Here is a 23,794-nt window from a genome sequence, read left to right on the forward strand (position 1 = left end):
CATTGCACTCTCGACAATATGGCGATGCTTGCGTTCAACAGTCCCATTTTGTTGAGGTGTATGAGGGCAAGACACCTGTTTACGTATTCCATTTGTCTGGAGAAAATTAATAAAGTCATTTGAGGAAAATTCACCCCCTCCATCACATTGGAAATAAAGAATATTATCAGAAAATTGATTTTGAACAAAGAAATGAAAGTTCTGAAATAACTTGAATGTTTCGGATTTACATTTCATAAAGAAAATCCATGTATACCGAGAATAGCTATCAACAAAAATAAGATAATATCTGACGCCAGACATAGAGGGAACTGGAGCCGGACCCCAAACATCCGAACAAATGATTGCAAATGGTCTTGAAGCTCTTTTATTAATAGAATGAAATGGAAGAACATGACTCTTACATTGCAGACAACTTGAACATTTTTTATCATTGACATTTAAACTTAGACTTGACTTGGGAAGAAGACTGCTTGAAGCAAGCTTTTGAATGAAACGACTATTACAATGACCCAGACGACCATGCCAAAGATTCGACTTATTACACTCAGAAAGACTAAAAACATTCTTAGGAAGGGCTGAAGAAGATGATGATGTGAGCTTTAAGGTGGAAGGATTACATATTCCCTTGGCGTTTTCCTTCAGCAAACGTTTCCCTCGTGTGAAGGTCCTTGACATAAACAGAAAAGGGAGTAAACTCAACTAGAGCATTGATGTCATCTACAAGCTTAGAGACAGAAACAATATTTTTCTTGATATTCGGAGCATAAATGACATTTGAAAGAGCAAGAGAAAAAGTAGACATAGGAATGACAGAGTTTCCAATGTGAGAAATATGATGGTGAGACCCATCTCCAATGACTATACTATTTCTACCAGCATAAGGAACAAGAGTTAGGAGCTTACCAACATCACCAGTGACATACCAGAATCGACATACCAAGTGCCCTGATCATTTTGTTTTAAATTCAATTCAGCTAGAGCAGATAGTAACAACTCCTTGACTTCACTATTGTTCTTCAATTTATCTGACCCCTTTCTTGTCTCTGGTTGTTTGCCTCTATTTTGAGGATTAAACCAACAATTAGCTTTGATATGTTCCCTTTTATTGCATAGAAAACAGGTGGGTATAGATCTTTGCCTCTGTCCATTAGGAGGAATATTGGGTGTAGGTAATATTCCACGACTTCCTTGTCCATTTCTTTCTTGTTCCCCTCTTTCTCGAAAATCATACCTACCACGTCCTCGTCCATAGGCAACTCCTGTGGCAAGGACATCGTGTGCCCCAGCTTGAGCATGAGTATCTTCAGAAAATCCCTTCAAGGTCATCTCATATTGTAAAAGTTTGGCACAAAGGTCTTCAAATGTAGGTAAATCTGGCAAACACAATAAAAAGTAACCATCATATGATAATCCGATCCTAGTCCGCTCAAAGTTTGCTGCACCATATCTCTGTCACTAACTGCGCATCCCACGATGGCCAACTGATCTGTAATGGTCTTCATTTTGTTCAAGTATTCCATGATGGTCATGGAGTTCTTCCTCAACATTTGAAACTCTTTCTTCAAAAATAATATTCTAGCCTGAGAGACTTGAGAATATGTTTGAACCAATCGATGCCATAATTGCATTGCAGAACAGTCATCTGGAATTGCTACAAGCACCTCCTGTGACAGGGTGGAAGTGATGTAGGCAACCAAAGCTTGATCTCGCTTCATATATATTCTGGATTTCTGACAAAAGTAATGGAAGTGTCACCCTCCCCAGCCTTGCCATCTTGTGATATGAACTCTGGAGGAACAGAAACAGAGCCATCTAGATGTCCAGAAAGATCCTGACTTCTTATAAATGGGATGATTTGTCTTTTCCAAGTGAGAAAATTGGAGTTATTTAGTTTTTCAGATACAAGTTGACTAAGAAAGTTGGAAGAGAAGCCAAATTGAGAAGAAGAAAGGGAATCCATAGGTGATTGAAGGCTGAGCAAGACTCAGAAATAAAAGAAGTCAGAAACAATACTGGAGTAGAACCAAAGAAGTCAGAATAAAAAATCAGAACTCGGAACTCGGTCCTTTTTTTTTTTTTTTACGGGTAGTAGACCCAAGACAAAACCAGAGTTATGCAGTAAACTGATCTGTAAAGATCAGTCAATGAAATGCAAATAGATGAATATGATTTTTGGAGGTAACGTTATTCTAAAATGTAAAGAAAAAGAATCTGATATCTTACTCAGATCTGATATTTTACTCAGATATGATATTTTACTCAGTTCTGAAGAAAATATCAGATTAGGAACAACTTATGAAATCACACAAAGATTTGCTCATGCGTGACCAAAAGAAATCACGTGCGTGACCAAATGAAATCACGTGAAACAGTGTGAGAAGGAGAAAGATTAGATGCAAATAGTTGAGAGATGCAGATTTTTAGAATAAGATCAGTAGATTTCAGAAATAGGGATGCAAATTTTTAGATGAGAAGGAGAGAGAAATAGGGATGCAGATTTCAGAAATACGTTGACTGGAGAGAATCAATAGATTTCAAGAAGAATAAGAAAAGAAATACCTTGGATGAAGACGTTGGAGAGAGGATCAATGGCTCTGATACCATGTAAGTACTGGTGGGTTCCTTGGCACATGCACAAGACCAAGCACAGGAAGAGGAGAGGATACGTAAGAGCTGCAGAATCCTTCACTAGAGGCTGCAGTATTGACATTCCATTAAGTATATAGTGTTACAATTACTAGGGTATGAGAATACCCATTACACAACAATGTAATTTACAATATGCCATTAATATAATAAATGAACATGTGCTTAAATCTGAAATTAGATACACTTGAATTGGGTTTGGATCTGATCCAAACCTAGTACGTGAATAATGTCTTCTTTTCAAGGTGTACGCCTCAGGGCGTGGCATGTCGCATTTGCTTATCAAGGTCAAATGGGGGCCACATGTGGGGAGAAAGAGGGAGGCCCCGACCCTAATTAAGGTTGGGGCCTCCCACTTTTTTTGTTTGCTCTCTCTATCGTCTCTCCCTCTCTCTCGTCTCTCATCTGTCGCTCTCCCACTCTCTTGTCTCTCATCTGTCACTCTCCCACTCTCTCGTCTCTCTCTACCGAAAGGAGGAAGGACTCTCAAACAGGTACGCTCTCTCGTCTCTCTATCTCTCATCTCTCTCTCGTCTCTGTTTGTCTCTCATCTTTGTCTGTTTCTTGTCTCTCTCACTTTCTGTCTCTCATCTCTCTTTGTCTCTCGTCTCTCTCTCTGTTTCTCGTCTCTCTCTCTCTGTTTCTCGTCTCTCTCTCTTGCTCTCTGTTTTTGTTTTTGTGCTTATTTGTATGTTTTTGTACTTAGCCAAGAAGGTAATTTCTGTTTTTGTGCTTATTTTTTGTTTCTATTTTTTGTGCTTATTTTCTGTTTCTATTTTGTGCTTAGCCAAGAAGGTAATTTTCTTCTTCTAAGCTATAAGAAAAAGCTAAATATTACAAGCATTTTATGCTTATTTGCGTGTTTTGTTAATAATTGGTGTCAATGATAATGAGTTTTAGCTTGTGTCAAATATTACAAGCTAATGCTAATATACATTTTCTGAAGATGACATGATGTTGAGGGTTTTGGACAAATACATTAACATTTGGTTGTTAATGCTAATATGCATTTTTTGAAGATTACATGATGTTGAGAAATTTGATTGTTAGAGATTTCGTTACTTAATTTTTTATTGAATGCTCATATTTTATTTGTTTACATAGATCAAATTGTTTCTTTAATATTACTTTTACATGTTAATCTCATATTTTTTCGTTATTTATTTTCTATTTCTTATTGGTTGTTGCTTCATCAATAAAGCATTTTTTTGATTTATTTGTATTTTAGATATTTTTTTAAAGTTTTCAAAAAAAATTTATTGAGGCTTACGCTTTACTCTAAGCTTTACGCTTTATGCCTCAGTTTTCAGTGGAGCGCTATGCTACGCCTCAATGCTTTTCACAACATTGGTTAGTATCGTTGAGTTTGACGGGCATGACAGTGGCACTTTCTTTATCTTCCATAATTACAAATAAGAATAGAGGTCAGTGAGAAAGAGAGAGAAAGAGAAGAGGTGAGAAAGAGAGATAGATGTAGAGAATGTGCACGTCCACTTGAGCACCATGAGTACCGCATCACGAACACTTTGAGAAGTGATCCACGAGCACCCAAAGAAAGAGTCAAGTCAATTTTCAAAGAGAGATACACAAACACGAGCGAGCATGTGGTTGTCAATTATCAACGATCATGAGCACTATGATGAGATCCTTCAAATACAAACAAGAATGTCCACCAATAGATACAAAATGAACAAGCACAAAAGAGGGCCACAAAGAGCACACTCGCAAAACCCACATAGGGTACACACAAAGAAGGCTGGCTCAAGAATTAAAAATATAATCTTTATTCAAATGCTCATAAGTATGCAAGAAGCATACTTCAAATGAGAGGGAACACCCCTATTTGTATACAAGAGAGGGAAGGGAGATAAGAGAGTAAAGAGAGGGAAGAAGACCCTCTAGTTGTTAGACCTAGTCTAACGGCTAGAACAGCTAGCCATTAGCCATTTGTTGACTGTTACAAAAATACAAGAATATACAAATACAGAAATAGAATAATTACAAGTTAAGCAAAATCTCACAAGACCATACTTATGAATTACACACACTAGCATTTCAAATTATTTTAAAATATTTGATGATTTTTCAAAAAGAAACAAAACAAAGTTTAATAGTAAATACAAACATGATTTAACATTTATAACCATAAGGTGTTCAAATAAAGCATCTAAATGCCAATAATATATGCTCAAGAATACTAGACCATATACATACATATTAAATAAAGCGTGTTCGAAAAACTAAGATTGAAACTAGATCTCATAAAAGCATGCACATATATAATTTCACAAGATCAAACAAATATTATAAACCTTATAAAATATTTAATAAAAACAAATCTAATAATAGTTTAAAAAACATTTAAAGATTTTAATTTTTAACAAAAACAACAAATATTTTTTTTGAAGATAAGAAAAATGAGTGCTTTCTTATGCATAATGCATGAGATAGCTAACCCAAGTAACGCTAAAGATATAAGATACATACCCGGTCAAGATTTTTTTTGAATCCAAGTCACACCGTGATCACAAATCCTTCACGAAACACGAACTCGAAACAAAGAATCCCAAAACCCAAAAAAAGAAAAATACCAAAGATTTCTTGGCTCTGATACCATGTAATGAAATATGTGGAAATACAAAACGAGGGCATCTAAGGGCTATTAAGATCATAAATACAAAGTGCACATTCATATACACAAATCCAATTAAGGGACAATAAAAGCGCACAAAGGTACTACACAAGCATTAAGTGCATTCAAGACATCAAAGAACTAAAAAGAGGAACACAAAAATATAAAAAATATTATCTTATTGAGTATGAATGCTTAAGAGAAGCATTATCTTACAAAGAGGAGAAAGACTCTATATATAGAGCCAAGATGGGCATTTAAGAGAGGCATTCACTGTTCCAACAGTCATAAATATGTCACTTGGGTACGGGTATGGGTACGGGTAGACAATTCCAAAAAATGTGGGTACGGGGACATGGCTAAATATATACTAAAAAATATATATTATATATCTAAAATATATCTTATATATCTAAAATATATCTTATATATCTAAAATATATACTGAAAATATATATTATATGTCTAAAATATATATTATATATTGAAAATATCTAATATAATATAAGACATGGCAAATGCCGTGTCCAAGTACGAGTACCCGTGTCAACACAGGTACGACACCCTAAGTGCCGTGTCCCGGTTACATAGGACTGTTAGAACAGTCCAACAGCTAGTTGGACTGTTCCAACAGTCATATAGACCCCATACACTGTACAATAAAGACAAAAATACAATACTGTCCTTAGTGGACAGTCACTATTTACATGAAAATAACAAGACCAAAATGCCCCTAGAGAGCATTACCTATTACATAACATACAATATATATATATATATATATTATCATCACACACCATCCACTCTTCATATGCGAGCTTTGGAACCATGTATGTCAATTTCAAGTCATTTTCTTTCACTTGATAATCAGTGATATTGGGAGGAACCTTGATGTTCTCATCTATATGCCCCATTAATCTAAAAAACTTGATATACGGTAAGAGCATAGTCTTCCAAGCAAAGTAATTGGAATCATTAAACTTTATTTGGACCCTTGTAAAAGAAATTTGAGTGGGAGCATTCAATGGGACGTGAATAGAGCTCATGTTTTGGGAATTCATGAGAGTAGAGCTGGAACTAGAATTCATGTTGGGAATATGAGGTGCATATGGTGAGATTGAGGTGATGGGACTAATGGGAGGTTTTGGAACATTTTAACCATCTGTTTCTGGTTAGAAACATAGGTGAAAATATGGAATGGGAGTGGGGTACTAATTCTATATTGATCCAAACAAACCAAGGGGATGATGTCACACTGCTGATGTCAGAGTGCCAGCTGACATCAGCAGGGGTAGCAGAGTGGTCAGGTATAATAGTGGAATGAATTTCTCAAGTGGTGTGATAATTGAGCAAAGCTGAGGAAGACAGAAGAGAAGGGTGGAAAGGAGGGAGAAATAGGTTTCTTGAATAAGAAGGAAAGAAAGAAAGGAAATGGGAAGATAAGAGACAGAAAATTTACCTTAAGAGACTCTGATTCCATAATAGTCTTGATGTTTGTGGAAGCCCCAAATTTTGTTTCTTAGTCTGAATGCTGCACAGTCTCATTCTTATTAATATGAGAAGCTCGAATTTGGACTTTACATAAAAGTTAATACTAATACAAGTATTACAACAATGTCACTAGTAATATCATGCAAAACCATGTACGTGAAGGGAAATAACGAAGAATGACAATAAAGCCAGGTCTGTTTCTAAATGAATTTACAAGTCTGGTATTCACCCTGACCAAAGACCCAAGTGCACTCTACTTGGATTGTTAAAATAGATCTTATGATCAGATCAAAGATGCAAGTGCACTCTCATCAGATGAAATAAAAAAATAGATCTAACCAAAGATGTGAGTGCACTCTGATCAAGTCGGTGAATATCTACAGTGAAAGGAGATCTTGACCAAGTGACAGAAGTGCACTCTGATTAGATAAAAAAGAGTGGCATTCATCAACAAACTGGAAGCTGCAGCCCATACATCAATAAGATGCCCATTTATTTTTTCCGTTTATGCTGAAGGTATAGGTCAATCTAGTCAAACAAAGCATGTCTTGGCTGTTTGATTGATTTGATTAGTCTGGCCAATGATGACATCAGCAATATGGTGTGATATCAGACTTGATGAGTGTCATACTGATTCCAAACACATACCTGATGACCCTGATCTGGTTCTGGTATCTCTTGATAGTTTGAGGTATCAATGGAGGAAGAGGGTGTGCTTGAAGGGAGAAGATGAAGTCTCAAAATCCCCAATTTTTTCTCTAGTGTGGAGGTTGCACACTCTTTCCTTTATTAATAAGAGAGGCCCTAATAGGGCAGTACAACGAAGTCAGCACTTGGATAATGACAACAATGCCACTTAAGTAGGCTTAACACAAATAGCAAACATATCACAATGAACATTACGTAGCTAATAAAAGTAATGAATGATGGAGACAAAAGACAATAAAATGTGGGACAGTATCCAATATAACTGCTGAAAAGTGAAAAGATGATATTACCCTTGGTGCTAATGGTATCCATGTCTTAATATCTCTATTACGAAAATCAGCCTAGGAATCCCTGCCCTGCTGTAAAGACAAGAAAATACAGGAGAAAGGAGGGGAAGAGGTTTGAGACAAAGAAGACATACAACTTTATTGTTAGGTCTGGATGTGTAGTGCATACACACATGCAGTTATATGTATAACAACAACAACAACTACGCCTTCATCCCAAAACAATTGGGGTCGGCGATATGAACCAAAAAAGAAAATCGTTCTGGGTCTTCCACATGAATCCTTCTCCTCCAATCATTTCTATCCAATGCCATGTCCTCGGTGAGGTTCAAAGCATTCATATCCTTTCCTATCATCTCCATCCATGTCTTCCTAGGCCTACCCCGACCTCTTTTAACTAATATATTTTCCCATTTCTCCATCCTTCTAACTGGAGCATCATTAGGCATTCGCCGAATATGTCCAAACCACCGTAAATGATTCTCTCTCATCTTATTTTCAATGGGTGCAACGCCTACTTTCTTACGTATCTCTTCGTTCCGAATCTTATCTTTTATTGTATTTTCACACATCCATCTAAGCATACGCATCTCAGCTACATTCATTTTTTGAATATGATGTCTCTTGGCAGCCCAACATTCCGTACCATATAGTAAAGCGGGCCTAATAGTCGTCCTATAAAACTTTCCTTTCAACCGCAATGGCATTCTACGATCGCACAACACTCCAGTTGCACTTTTCCATTTCATCCACCCAACCTTTATCCTATGATTTACATCTCCATCAAATTTTTCATACTTTTGAATGATAGATCCCAAATATTTGAAACAATCATCCACCGGTATTTTTTGCTCACCAAGCTTCACTAACTCCCATCACTACTTCGTTGCTTACTAAACCGACATTCCATATATTCTGTCTTACTGTTACTCAACTTAAAACCTCTTGCTTCCAATGTCTGTCTCCATAATTCTAACTTAGCATTAACCCCAACTCTAGACTCATGAATCAAAACAATATCATCAGCAAACAACATACACCACGGCACATTTTCTTGAATTGATCTCGTAAGCTCATCCATCACTATAGCAAATAGGAAATGGCTTAAAGTAGATCCTTGATGTAACCCAATCGTTATAGGAAAATTGGTTGTCACCCCTCCACAAGTGCGGACATTGGTTACTACTCCTTCATACATATCTTTAATTATACTAATGTACTTGAGAGAAACACCTTTCTTCATCATTGTCCACCAGAGAACGTCCCTAGGTACTCTATCGTATGCCTTCTCCAAATCAATAAAAACCATATGCAAATCTTTGTTCCTCTATGTATAACCAATGTAGAAAAGTACATCTCATACATGTATGGATTACATTGTGTATTCATGCTATAGTTTGAATGACAGGTTTACCTTTATTACCAAGGTTGTAAGTATCGTATCGTATCCTGTATTGGTCAGGCCAAAATAAGATACGTATCGTAACGTAAAAAATCATAAATTTTGAAAAAAAATTTAAAATTCTAAAAAAATAAACAATAATAGCAAAAATTCTAAAAAATCATAACACACGAAACAATGATGAAATGCACAAAATGCAACAATAAAATCACATATAAAACATTTATGTCTCTATAAGACATCATCAATCATCAACTATCTCACAAGAACAATGCAAAATATTAATAAGGTTTTTTTTTTACCTTAACCCACTTGAGCGAAAAAATGGTGAAAATGTACTGTCGATGAAATCGCAAAAGCCCTCTCCCTTGCGCACGGACCGCCCTTCAAATCACTCTCATGGCTCCTAGGGTGCGTGGATACCTCTCTAATGGCCTCTACACAAATGAGGGAGTTGGCCCTCAAGAGGTGTTTAAAACTCAAAAATGCAAAATTACTTTTCGGCCCTTTTTAAAGTGCACCAACATTGTATTGTATGATACACCACATGTCGTATGATAGGGTATATTACTATGATACTGATACGATACACACTCGTATCGTATCATAATACGAGTGTGTATTGTATCATTTTTCTAAACAGTAACAATACGTATCGTAGCGTATCTTACGATACACTACGGACAACATTGCTTATTACAATGAATAAACCCATAGGCACATGCAATACATAAATGTACATAAGAATCACACAATCAAAGTTACACAAACTCCTATCCATGATCCAACATACATGCACCTTTTCTCATTTTTTCTTAATGATTTGAGGTTGGATCTGAAAAATAATGTCAGATCTGTATATGTATGTCCGTATCTGATGTTCTCAGGTCAACTCTGATATGATGACAGATTACATCTTATGTTGGTAAAAAAAAGGTATTTAAGATAGAAGGATGATGAATATGGGTGAAGATCTCAATTGCAACAATGCGAGATTTTGGCAGAAGAAAAGAAACTCAGCTGAAACGAACAATAAGATGAGACCTGGAAGGAGAGTGAGTCTAGATCATCTTCACCATATAAATGTATCTGATGCCATCAAAGAACCTTGGGGACAAGCAAACTTTTGTTTGGGCGGAGAGAGAGAGAGAGAGAGAGAGAGAGAGAGAGAGAGAGAGAGAGAGAGAGAGAGAGAGAGAGAGAGAGAGAGAGAGGCTTATTTTAACTCAATGTGAAGAATTAAAGAAGTCTGGAACCAGCATCATGGAAATCTTGTTTACAATAGCTTCAATTTTGTAATTTGCTAGTAGCATGGTTGGTGCAGTTTTCAGGAGCATCACTAGAAGCTAGGGATGGGTGGTGAGAACAATCTTTTTCCACTTAGTATTGCCTTGGTAAAAATTTTTATCACTATGGTGGTTCTGGCTGTTAGAAAGTGGCTTTGAATACTTTAGGTTCGATAATGAACCCATACACATGCACATTAAGTGCGAATATACCCACTCAAGGGAACAACACAAGCACATCATGTGCTAATACATAAACCCATAAAAGGGGTAAATATGACATAAAATCATAAGTTGAATATTATTGAACAAAAAGGAAGAAGAGGGTAAAAACCCTATACAATGGAGCATAAGCTCCTCCAAGGAGTGAAGAATACAAAGGGGGCAAGCCCCTATTTATAAGCACAAAAGGGACCACCTTGGGGGCTCCCAAGGGAGACGTTGGAGAGCCCCCAACGGTCACATTTGTGACCGTTGGGGGCTCCCAACGTCTCTATTGGGAGGCCCCCAATGTGGTACGAATACGAAAAATAAAAATAAAAAAACAGAAATTAAAAGGAAAAATTACAATGCATATTCCAATTGGAATATGCGTAAAATGACAAATTACAAGAATACCCTTGAGGGTATTTTAGGAAGATAAAATATATATTTATATATATATATAAATAGAGATACGTATACATATATATATATATATGTATACGTATCTTTATATATATAAAAATATATATATATATATATATATATATGTACAATTAAGGATTATATTTCAACAAATATGTGTAGGAGTACACATATTTTAACACTGGCTACTGCTGCAGTCACCTGAAATAGTTTCTTATTTTTTATCTATATGCTGCAAAAGTTGTCCAACACCTCTTTAATTTAGCATAAGCATTTCCAGCAGCAATAGTATAACAAATTCACAGAGTGGACAGCTAAGCAGTTTGTCATATGTTTCACAAATAAAATGCCTTTGAAGAGCACTCTGATTCTTAAAATTTTATTGTTCAAATTATCAGTTCCTTATCCTTTCTTTGAGGTAGAGCTTGGTTGGCTGTGCCAATTTAAAAGTTAAAACTATGCTGTCAAGAAAAAACCATGAGTTGCCAATCGAGGAAGCGGGAAGCGAGACACTTTCAAAATTTTAGGAAGCGAAAAGCGTGGGACGACTTAGAAGCGAACCAGGAATCGTCTCGGAAGCGACCTAGGAAGCGAACCGGAAGCGACCTAGGAAGCAAGGGGGAAGCGAAAAAAGAGAAAATAAATAAAAAAATAAAAAAAAAATGAAAAAGGGGAAGTGAGCTTCCCCAAAATGGGAAGCGCACTTCCCCTAAATTGGGAAGCCCCAAAATTTTTTGCGCTTCCCAGCGCATTTTGGAAGCTCGACGTTTCGCGCTTCCGAAACGCGTTTCGGGGAAGCGTGCTTCCCCACTCCATGTGATGCTTCCGGTAACTCTGGAAAAAACTGTGAGTTTAGAAGAAAAACTTTCGTAGTTTCATTATTCATCAAGGTGTTACCTAAATTCCAGGTCTATGAGACAGAGGTCTTTTCGTTAGCAAGTGGTAAACTTTTCACCAACAGGGGATCCGCTTGTCTGGTAGGAGCAGTTTATGCATGTCACCATGTGATGGAATGTTGCAAGTTCTAAACCCACTGCTATATAAGTGGTTGAGTAACTGTTGTAAAAGGAAGGGGCATTAATTCCCCCAGCTCTGTTATAAAAAAAGAAAGGTTGATAAACTTTTCACCATAATGAGATTGGGGATTGTCCCGTCAATCATGTAGAAAGCTGCACAAACAAAAAGTATGTCTCTTAAGTAGTAATGCTTGCTTTCTCTTGTTCAGCCGAGTCTTGGCCAGCCTTGCTCTTTGTTTTTTTCTTTTATCTTGAAAAGGGATAAAAGGCAGGATAATCTGCTTGTATCCAAAGTTGGGGGAGGAGAGCTCTGCTATTTGCTATAAACTAGATTAATTGACATGACATTGTTAAAATGTACCTCTTATATATATATACATATGTATATATATAATATTACATCAATACCCGAAAGAGGTATTTTTGTAATTTCACATAGTTGTTTTAGAAAACAACTATTTTCGGTTTTTGTTAAAATGCATTTTTCTTTTTTTCTGTTTTACTTTTATTTTTTGTATTTTTTAAGGATCAAAAGGGGCTCCAACCATAGAGTCGTTGGAGCCCCCAACGGTCACAAATGTGACCGTTGGGGGCTCCCAACGACTCCATGGGAGCCCCCTTTTGGGCTCTCCTTTTGAGGCCTTTGGCCTCCCTTTCTCTCCTCTCCCTTTTGTATAAATAGGGGTGAACCCCTTGTATATTTTCATTCTTGAGAGCTCTCTCTCTCTTTTCAATAAGAGACTTTTTATATTGTTGCCTTCTTAAAGGCTTGTGCTTGTATTGTCCCTTAGTGGACTTCTGATATTGTCTCTTTTATTCATTGTTGTAAGTGCTTATAAGCACTCTTTATATTTCCGCAATATCTCATTACATGGTATCAGAGCCACTCGATTCTTGAAGGAAAGGTGTGGTTCGTGTATTTCATATTTGGTGGATCTCTTCTCACTTCTTGGCAACATCATGGAGGCAAAGATTGACTTATCCTTCAAGCTCAATGGAAAGAATTATATGATGTGGGCATCGGCAATGAAAAATAATCTCAAAGGAAAGGAACTTTGGGGTTTTGTCATGGGTACCGTTCAGGAACCTAAGCTTATGCTCACGAAGAACGAAGGAGGTCAAGAAAAGGCTCTTGAAGGAGATGCCATTGAAAACCATAAAAAAAAAGTGGAAGATTGGGAAAGCAATCACGCAAAAATCCTTGCGTGGTTTATGAACAAAGTTGAGCTTAAGGTATGTGCTAATATAGCTAAATTTCGTAGAGCCAATGAGGCTTGGTCCTTTATGAAGGGTATGTATACCCAAAAGGATCTTGCAAGAGCATACTTCTTGCAAGAAAAGATTAGAACCACCAAACAAGGTGATTCTAGCATTCAAGACTATTATAGTGCCCTAAACCCACTATGGGATGAATTGGCTCTTTTAGAGCCAAAATGGGTTTCTATGGAAGATATTGATTTAAGACAAAAACAAATGGAACAAGAACGATTGTTTCAATTTCTTTTTGAGCTACATCCCGAATTTGAGCAAGTGAGATCCTCACTTCTCCATAGATCTATTTTTCCTCCTATTGAGGATGCTATTGCCGAAATCACTCAAGAGGAGACAAGGCTTGGCATGAGTAAACATGTTGATGAAGTACTTGCCGTATCAAAACCGGGTAACAATGTAAGAACTTATAAACCTCCTCATTTTGGGAAACAAGGAAACTACAATGGAGGACGAAAAATGATTGTTTGTCATCATTTCTATAAGCCGGGTCACATTAAACCCGCTTGCCCAAAGCTTAATGGAACTTTCAAGCCTAAGGTGGCCTCTCTTGAAGAAACTACCACCAAAGAAGATGAACGCAAGAACAATGACCTCAAGGAAACTCTTGGAAAAATATATATGGCTCTCCAACAAATTCTAAAAGTTTTTTCCTCCACATCGGGTGCGGCTATTGCTTCTACATCATCACCCGGTACGTATTCTTGGATCCTTGACTCCGGAGCCTCTTTTCATATGACCCCCCATGAAAATGCACTTATTGATGTTTGCACCAATTCAAAGGACTCTTGTGTCTCTACAGCCGATGGAACCTTTTTAAAAATTTCAAGTATTGACTCTTTTAAAGATTCTCAAAATTTTTGTGTTCCAAAAGTAAGAGTTGTTCCCAAACTAAATTTAAACCTTTTTTCGGTCTCTCAAATTGCCGACCATGGATGTGAAATATCTTTCTCATCTAATGGTTGCTTTGTGCAGGATCTCCGGTTCGGGAAGCGGATTGGGCAAGGCCATAGAAAGGGAGACCTCTATTATATGGACCATCTTGATCTCCCTACAAATCATTTTTGTTCTTATGTCCAAGAAAAAAACATGGAAACTTGGCATAAAAGACTTGGTCATCCAAGTTATTCCAAAATGTATCTCTTTCCTTTTGGAAACAAATTTTGTAAGGAAAAAGAAATTAATTGCAAAGATTGCATTTTTGGAAAAATGAAGCCTATTCCATTTCCAACTAGAACTTTTCTTTCATCAAGACCTTTTGAATTGGTGCATTCGGATGTTTGGGGGCCTTCTCTGGTTATGTCTAAAGGGGGCTATTCGTATTATGTTACTTTTATTGATGATTTTACTCGGTATGTTTGGATTTATTTTCTTAATCATAAATCGGAAGTATTTACCTTCTTTAGAGATTTTCATAAAAAAATTCAAAATCAATTCCAAAATAACATATCTATTTTAAGATCCGATTCCGGTGGCGAATATTTATCTCACGAATTTCAAAACTATTTAACCCAAAATGGAATTTGCCATCAAAAGTCATGTCCTAGGACTCCTCAACAAAACGGCCTAGCGGAAAGGAAACATAGGCACATTATAGAAACCGTTAGAACATTACTTGTTTCTAGGAATATTCCAAAGAAGTTTTGGGCCGAAGCCGTTCTAACCGCAACTTATTTAATCAATAGAATGTCCTCTTCTAAATTAAAAAATGCTTCTTCCTATGAAAAACTCTTTAAACTTTCACCCTATTTCAATCGTCTTGGTATTTTTGGTTGCAAATGTTTTGTCCTACTACATAAAAGGGATAAGTTATCTCCAAAAGCAATTGAGTGTGTTTTTCTAGGATATGGTGAAAATAAAAAAGGGTATAGATGTTATGATTTTAAGAATGATAAACTATATGTTTCAAAAGATGTAACATTTCTAGAAGAAGAGAACGGTTTTGATAAAATAGAAGAAACAAATGAAATTGATTACATATTTTTATATGATCTTATTGATGACGTACAAGAAGATTTTCTTGAAAACATAGAGGATACATGTGAGGCATCCCATCTTGATATAATACCCTCAAATGATAGTGACACAAATATGAATGTTTACTCAAGAAGAAATCAAGAAAATCCTATTAGTGCCCTCGAAAAATACTCTCAAATTTCTGAATCTTCTGAGGAACCACAAGTTAGACATTCTTCTAGAATATCAATACCCCCAAATAGGTTTGTATCCTATGATTCCTTAACACCCAACTATCGGGCGTGTTTAATAACCCTACATTCTTATTTTGAATCTGCTCACTATAATCAAGCTAAATCTATACCACATTGGGTTGAAGCAATGCAAGTTGAACTAAATGCATTAAAAAAGGCTAATACTTGGGAAATAGTTAATCTACCCTCACACAAAAAACCTATTGGGTGTCGCTGGGTCTTCAAAGTTAAAACTAAAAGCGATGGCTCTTTGGAACGATATAAAGCTAGATTAGTCGCTAAGGGATACTCCCAAGAATATGACATTGATTATGAAGAAACATTCGCTCCCGTAGCTCGAATGACCAGTGTCAGGACTTTAATAGCTGTCGCATCAACTAAAAAATGGCCTATTTATCAACTTGACGTAAAAAATGCTTTTTTAAATGGAAGTTTGAGTGAGGAAGTTTACATGGATCCGCCACCCGGAATTAATATTAAGCAAGGTCAAACACTTCGGCTTTTGAAGGCATTGTATGGCCTTAAACAAGCTCCTAAGGCTTGGTATGATTGTTTCAGTGATATCATGATAAAATTAGGATTTCACTCTTGTTATACTGACACTGCTCTTTTTGTTAAAAATGCAGGTACTAGTATTGTAATATTGTTATTTTATGTTGATGATATGATCATCATTGGGAATGATCAAAATAGTATTATTGATGTTAAAAATATGTTAAAAAATATTTTTGATATGTCTGATTTAGGTTTTCTTAGATATTTTCTTGGAATTGAAGTTGCATACTCTTTTCCAGGATATATTTTGTCACAGATGAAGCTTGCTGCAGATATCTGTTCTAAGTCTGGGATTTCTGATGACAAGAAAGTAGAGACTCCCGAGGTTATTAATGCCAAATTACGGTTGGAGGATGGGGTTCTTCTGGAAGACTCCACACCCTACAGACAACTCATTGGGTCTCTTACCTATTTAACCATCACCAGACCAGATATCGCTCCTCTTCTTCCTTGAATCTTCTTGCTTATATTGATGCAGATTGGGGAGGTAATCCCAATGATCGAGTCTCAACTACTGGTTTTTGTGTCTTTTTAGGGGACTCTTTGATTGCCTGGTGATGCAAGAAGCAGCAGAAAGTCTCACTATCATCCACTGAAGCTGAGTATCGGGCTATGGCAACTACGACAATGGAACTTGTATGGCTTCGCAGTCTGCTTAAAGACATGGGGGTTGATATTACCGAAGCCTCAAAATTATGTTGCGACAACAAGAGTGCCATCTATATTGCGAGCAATCATACCTTCCATGAGCGGACAAAACATATCGAAATGGATTGCCACTATGTTCGTGACGAATTCTTACGAGGAACAATTGCTCTACTGTATGTCACTTCAGAATATCAGTTGGCGGACTTCTTTACTAAAGCTCTTCCGGCTCCTCGCTTCATGTTCCTTCTTGGCAAACTTTCTGTCAATTCCCCGTAAAGTTTGAGGGGGGGGGTGTTAAAATGTACCTCTTATATATATATACATATGTATATATATAATATTACATCAATACCCGATAGGGGTATTTTTGTAATTTCACATAGTTGTTTTAGAAAACAACTATTTTCGGTTTTTGTTAAAATGTATTTTTCTTTTTTTCTTTTTTACTTTTATTTTTTGTATTTTTTAAGGATCAAAGGGGGCTCCAACCATAGAGTCGTTGGAGCCCCCAACGGTCACAAATGTGACCGTTGGGGGCTCCCAACGACTCCATGGGAGCCCCCTTTTGGGCTCTCCTTTTGAGGCCTTTGGCCTCCCTTTCTCTCCTCTTCCTTTTGTATAAATAGGGGTGAACCCCTTGTATATTTTCATTCTTGAGAGCTCTCTCTCTCTTTTCAATAAGAGACTTTTTATATTGTTGCCTTCTTAAAGGCTTGTGCTTTTATTGTCCCTTAGTGGACTTGTGATATTGTCTCTTTTATTCATTGTTGTAAGTGCTTATAAGCACTCTTTATATTTCCGCAATATCTCATTACCGACATGTCAAGAGCATCTTCAGAAAACAGTTGTATTTAGAAAAAAAATGCCCAAACCTTAAGTGTAAAAAACTATCGATCATTTATACAGCAATAAATAGAATGTGGGATACTTTTTCATGGGGGTGTAATGCGTAAGTCCATGTTGCCAGCTTTAAAGATTGTTGATGAATGATTTTTATTTTTTAATATGTTTTGGAGTCTATTTTGGAAATAATGAGTGTAAAGCAGGTGATTCACATATTTGCTTTTGTGTTTCTGTGCTGTTACAGGTTCTGCTGCGGGGTGCCAATGGTGACGAGTTAAAGAAAGTAAAACATGTGGTGCAGTATGGGGTCTTTGCTGCTTACCATTTGGCTCTGGAAACTTCTTTTCTTGCAGATGAAGGTGCCTCCCTTCCAGAACTACCCCTAAAGTCTCCAATTACTGTTGCATTGCCCCATAAACCATCAATTGCAGAAAGGTCCATTTCCGTGGTGCCTGGGTTCACGGTTCCTGCTGCAAGCAAACTTCCTCCTGAGAATGAGATCAGATCCATCAGAGACCAAGCCCCTCAGCCATCTTTTCTGGGCAGCAATTCTAGTAGCAATCCTATGATTTCGGGATCAACCTATTCATATAATGGTGTTATTTTTCCTTACACTGGATCTGCTACATTCTATACAAACCCATCAGGTTTGTCCAATCAAAATCAGGTTCAAAATGTTGAGGGCTTGTCCCAGCATCCTTCATCCGCTACTTCTCTTCCAGAGCACTTTTCTAAGTTTTACCATGACTTTACTCCATATTATATACCTGAAAAAGATAAGAGTAATTCGAACCATGGAGAGACATTTAAGCCTGAAGCTCTTGCAATGAATGTTCAAGATGCGGCTCAACGTGAGCTTCCAAGAAGCTATTGTGAATGTGTGGATGTGTTCGATAGGAGGCATATTCAAGCTACTGAAGCTGATATGGTTGGGCAGGAGGTTATTGAAAATCAGCTGCAGCATTCTGATGGAGGCCCAATCCATCAAGAGAATTGTTGCCGTAATGAGCGTGCTCCCTTGAAGGAAGATTTTCCGCCTTCTCCTTCTGACCATCAGAGCATTTTAGTGTCTCTATCTACTCGTTGTGTGTGGAAAGGGACTGTATGTGATCGTGCTCATTTGCTTCGCATTAAATATTATGGGAGTTTTGATAAGCCATTGGGTCGTTTCTTACGTGATGACTTGTTTGACCAGGTTTCTCTCTCTCTCTCTCACACGCATACACACATGTTTGCATTCAGATACCTTGGTCAATACATTTTAAACTTGTTGCTTATGGCAGGGTTACCAGTGTCCTTCTTGTGAAATGCCAACTGAAGCCCATGTGCATTGTTATACTCATCGGCAAGGGAGTCTCACAATATCTGTTAAGAAACTCCCTGAGTTTATGCTACCTGGAGAACATGAAGGAAAGATCTGGATGTGGCACCGATGCCTGAAGTGCCCACGGAATAATGGGTTTCCTCCTGCTACCAGAAGAGTAGTGATGTCCGATGCTGCTTGGGGTTTATCTTTTGGGAAATTTTTGGAGCTTAGTTTTTCTAATCATGCTGCTGCAAGTAGGGTGGCTAGCTGTGGGCATTCTCTACATCGTGACTGCCTTAGGTTCTACGGGTATTGGTCCTTTTATGTTGCCATACTGTACATTGTTGATGTTTTGTGGACAAAAACTGGTTATATGTTTCAATTGTTTTCATGTTATCTACCTTAAGCAGGTTTGGGAGAATGGTTGCTTGCTTCCGATATGCATCAATTGATGTCCATTCTTTGTATTTGCCACCTTCCAAACTTGATTTTGATTACCAGCAGCAGGAATGGATACAACAAGAAGCGAATGAGGTAGGCTGTGTACATACATGTGGTAGATATACGTGCACCCACACCCACACCCACACCCACACCCACACCCACACCCAATTGGTTTTGGGAACTGGATTCACATGATAAAGCTGGCCTGCCTTCAAGGAAAACAAATTTGGGATAAAAATACTGAATATATGAGGTGGATGTCATGCAATATCCAATGTCTCTGGGGAAAATGATTTTGTCCACTGGTTGTTTATTTTCTTTGAAATGGAGAAAATTACTACTGTTACTAGTAATAGTAACTAAAGAGCTATATGGTGACAAGTCACTCAGCATTAACAGCAGATGAAATAGTCAGTTATTTAGAAAATGCCACTATAAACAACAATTCTTAATGCTCTGATTCAAAGTAAATCATCCCCCACTCTGTCCCTTCTTTGTTCCTAGAAGGATATTTTTCTGAATTCTTCCATGTAGCATAAGGATGATATTTAATCTCTTTTATTGAAAGGGCTAAACTGTTGCAGAAATAATAGGAAAGTCGAAGATCTTAGTTTTCTATTTTCATTTTTCTGGTTGGGTATGCTCTCAGCTGGTTTGGGAAAATCCAGTTGATTCATATTGATTCTAGTATTTTTGAACAGGAGGGGCCTCACAAATAGTTTGGTGCTTATTATTTTCTTAACTTAAATCTGTATAACTTTTGTCAAGCTTTTTGTGTTTGGTATAGTGTAAACTGAAACTATTTTCCACTCTACCAGGTTGTCAGCAAGGCAGAGCATTTCTTTGCTGAAGTTCTCAATTCTCTTAGTCTTCTCTCTGATAAAATTTCAAGCATTGGATCACGCCAGAGTGGCACAAGAGTTATTGAATTGAGACGGCGCATAGCAAAGTTGGAAGAATTGCTGCAAAAAGGAAAGGGTGAATTTGAGGTGGAAAACAAGCCTTTCTCGTCTTATTTTAGGGGTCTGGAAATGTTTGAGTAATGCTGATCTGTGTCTCGTGTTGTCTTTGATTAACTTGGCACAGGATTCACTTCAGAAAGCACTGTCAAAGGAGTTGCATAAAGGTCAACCAGCAGCTGATATTCTTGAGATCAATCGATTAAGGAGGCAGTTACTTTTCCATTCGTATGTGTTGGACAATCAGTTACTTTTCTTGGACTCTTCATTCAAGAAGATTTCAGCTGCTTTTTCTGCAAATGATCTAACTGAAGACCTCAGTAGTTTTGCAACCATAATAAAGGAAAAACCCAGTTTCATTGATAGGATAGTTGAGAAAAATTCAGCCTTAAAGCAAAATGGAAGCCTCACAGGCACCGAATCTTTGGTACTGGACACAAAGGTAGATGAGACATGTAAAGGTAGCTTACATACGGTCAATAGTCATGGCAGCCTCAGTGAACTCTCCAATTCTCTTGTATCAATTATTCAAGGACAAGAAGGGGACCAGGCGTCAATTGATGTGAAGGACAAAACTGGAGGCCTTACCTCTGAGATAAATATTAAAGACCAAACTGATCCTGGGGAAGATGGTATCATGGTTCGAAGGGCTCTTTCAGAGGGGCACTTCCCAATTGTGGCAAGCCTGTCAGATACATTAGATGCTGCATGGACTGGTGAAAACCATCTTGCCGTTTTACTGCCACAGGAACTGGAACCTGTGATACCTGATTCTGTCATGGTGGATTCATCAGGCAATGCCACCACTGCAGAAGCTGATTCAGGGGAACATTTAGCAGCTTCAAGAGAGAAGGTTGAATCAGATGCCACCCATTTCGTTCCAACCATACCACCCAAAGTGGGCACTGAGGATTTTGGGAGCTGGTTTGAGGCACCATTTTTAAATTACCAAGTTTATGGAAATAGTTCATGTTGCAATGCTGTAAGATTTGATGTACTTGGAGAGTACAACCCAACATATCTTTCATCTTTCCGGGAGTTGGAGCGTCAAGGTGGTGCTAGGCTGCTTCTTCCAGTTGGTGTCAATGACACTGTTGTGCCAGTTTATGATGATGAGCCGACAAGTGCAGTTGCATATTCTCTTGTCTGTCCTGATTATCATAATCAGCTATCTGATGAGAGGGAAAGAATGAGAGAAGGTGGTGATTCTTTATTTTCATTGCCTTTTTCTGAGGCTACCTCTTTTCATCCTATTCAGTCGCTCGATGAAGCCTCAACTGAATCTTTTAGAAGCTTTGCATCTTCAGATGATGGTGTATCAACTGGATCTGGAAGCAAGAGCTCCTTATCTCTAGATCCAGTTGTCTATACCAAAGCAATGCACGTGAAGGTATCTTTTACTGATGAAGGTCCTCTGGGAAAAGTGAAATATACTGTAACTTGTTATTATGCAAAGCGTTTTGATGCTTTGAGGCAGATCTGTTGTCCAGCTGAGCTAGATTTCATAAGATCAATCAGTCGCTGTAAGAAATGGGGGGCACAGGGTGGTAAGAGCAATGTTTTCTTTGCAAAGACATTGGATGATAGGTTTATCATTAAGCAAGTCACTAAGACAGAGCTGGATTCATTTATCAAGTTTGCTCCAGCATATTTCAAATATCTATCAGAGGCAATTGGCACTGGCAGTCCAACATGTCTGGCAAAGATTTTAGGGATTTATCAGGTACCTTTTTCTGCTCCTGGCTATTTATTCTTCATTTCTGCTTAACCATTCTTGATTGTAATAGCTACTGCTTTTTCCACCTTGTGAAGAAAGTCGTGCACACGCTTGATATATTTGCTATGCTGAATACATTAACTGCACCAAGATTGTTTTGAGTCCAACCAATCGAGTCTTTTTAAACATTGGTTGAAATAAACATGGTGAAATTTTGTTGATAAACATGGATGACTTAATTCTTAATATGCATTTTCCATGATATGAATTGCTGTCATAATTTTGATCCTAATTTTTGTTCCATGATGTGCTCTTGTTTTTGTTGCTATAAGGTTTCATCAAAGCACTTGAAAGGTGGAAAGGACACAAAGATGGACTTCATGATTATGGAAAATCTTTTGTTCAGACGAAATGTTATGAGGTTGTATGACCTTAAAGGAGCTTTGAGGGCTCGTTATAATTCTGATTCAAACGGAACAAATAAGGTTCTTCTTGATCAGAACTTGATTGAATCAATGCCAACTTCTCCAATTTTTGTTGGAAACAAGGCAAAGCGCCTGCTAGAGAGAGCAGTGTGGAATGATACTTCTTTTCTTGCTGTAAGTATAAAAAGTCCTTTTTCTTTTCTTCTTTGAGCTGTGAAACAATCTGGTCAAGAGTTTTCTTTTTCATCCTACCCAAATCCCATGGCTTTTCTGTGTTGGAAAGCACCATGCTATCTCTAAATTTCGAAAAGGAAATCCAAGCAATCTCCTGTGAGATAAATGAATCTGTATTAAGAAGTTGCCATAATTTAGAAATCTTTAGAGTACATGTAGGAACATCTAGATTTCTGTCCAACCTGTGGAGAGTATAAAAAATGTGTCATATTGGTTGGTCTTGAGAGTTTCTGCTTGATAAGCTTGTGGATATAACTAATTCATGGTCTCACTTCACATTTCAAGTGAAGACCAAGTTGGTTAGCCAGATATCTGGAACCATGAAAACAACTAGGTCTGTGAATGCTGAGTCAAATCTACTCTGTCATAGCTGGTATTGCTTTTGGCCCGACTTGAAACCTATCTGATCCTCAGTCTTTTCAGAGATTTGGAACATAATGGTCACCTTGAATAAACAAAAGCTGTCCTATGCTTATAACTTTGTGCATGTCAATTTTACATGCAGTCAATTGACGTAATGGACTACTCATTGCTGGTGGGAATAGATGAAGAGAAACACGAACTGGTTATTGGTATCATTGACTATATGAGGCAGTATACCTGGGATAAACACTTGGAGTCATGGGTAAAGGCGTCAGCCATCTTTGGAGGGACGAAGGACAAATTGCCAACTGTGATTTCACCCATGCAATACAAAAAACGTTTCAGGAAAGCCATGTCTACGTACTTTTTGATGGTCCCAGACCAATGGTCCCCACCTTCCATCATCCCCAGTTTATCTCAATCCAATCTTTGTGAAGATAGCTCTCCGAATCGCTCACTTGAGTGACATACGGTGCCACGCTGCCTGCTTGTATATGTAAATTGTAAGTTGGAAATCTTCTATATGTTCTTTTCTGTAATTTTTTTTAATGTTAGGTGTGCTTGTATTTTTAGATCTGTAAGTGATTCATTAAAGATGCAGAAGAAGGCTCTTTGCCATGAAATTTTCGTCTCAGATGACCTCTTTGGGAGTTCGCCCCATCATGATTTGTACAAATATTGGTGTTATCTATTTATAGTATATTAGAGAATGTGCTTATTTCA

The 23,794-nt window shown here is 37.5% G+C and overlaps 1 protein-coding gene across 1 annotated transcript in view; it reads left to right on the forward strand.

Annotated features, from left to right (window-relative positions):
• Positions 1-23,794, forward strand: part of LOC149812193 (1-phosphatidylinositol-3-phosphate 5-kinase FAB1B-like) — a 42,506-nt gene extending 18,712 nt beyond the window's left edge. Inside the window, exons 5-11 of the mRNA XM_089992625.1 lie at positions 17,868-18,818; positions 18,907-19,238; positions 19,340-19,463; positions 20,192-20,362; positions 20,460-22,055; positions 22,382-22,648; positions 23,214-23,794. Of these exons, the coding sequence (XP_089848751.1) occupies positions 17,868-18,818; positions 18,907-19,238; positions 19,340-19,463; positions 20,192-20,362; positions 20,460-22,055; positions 22,382-22,648; positions 23,214-23,537 (3,765 nt within the window). The 3' untranslated portion in view covers positions 23,538-23,794. The remainder of the gene's footprint in view (positions 1-17,867; positions 18,819-18,906; positions 19,239-19,339; positions 19,464-20,191; positions 20,363-20,459; positions 22,056-22,381; positions 22,649-23,213) is intronic.

Source organism: Nuphar pumila, chromosome 17, assembly GCF_984573655.1.
Source record: "Nuphar pumila chromosome 17, dmNupPumi1.hap1.1, whole genome shotgun sequence".
Lineage (NCBI taxonomy): Eukaryota > Viridiplantae > Streptophyta > Magnoliopsida > Nymphaeales > Nymphaeaceae > Nuphar > Nuphar pumila.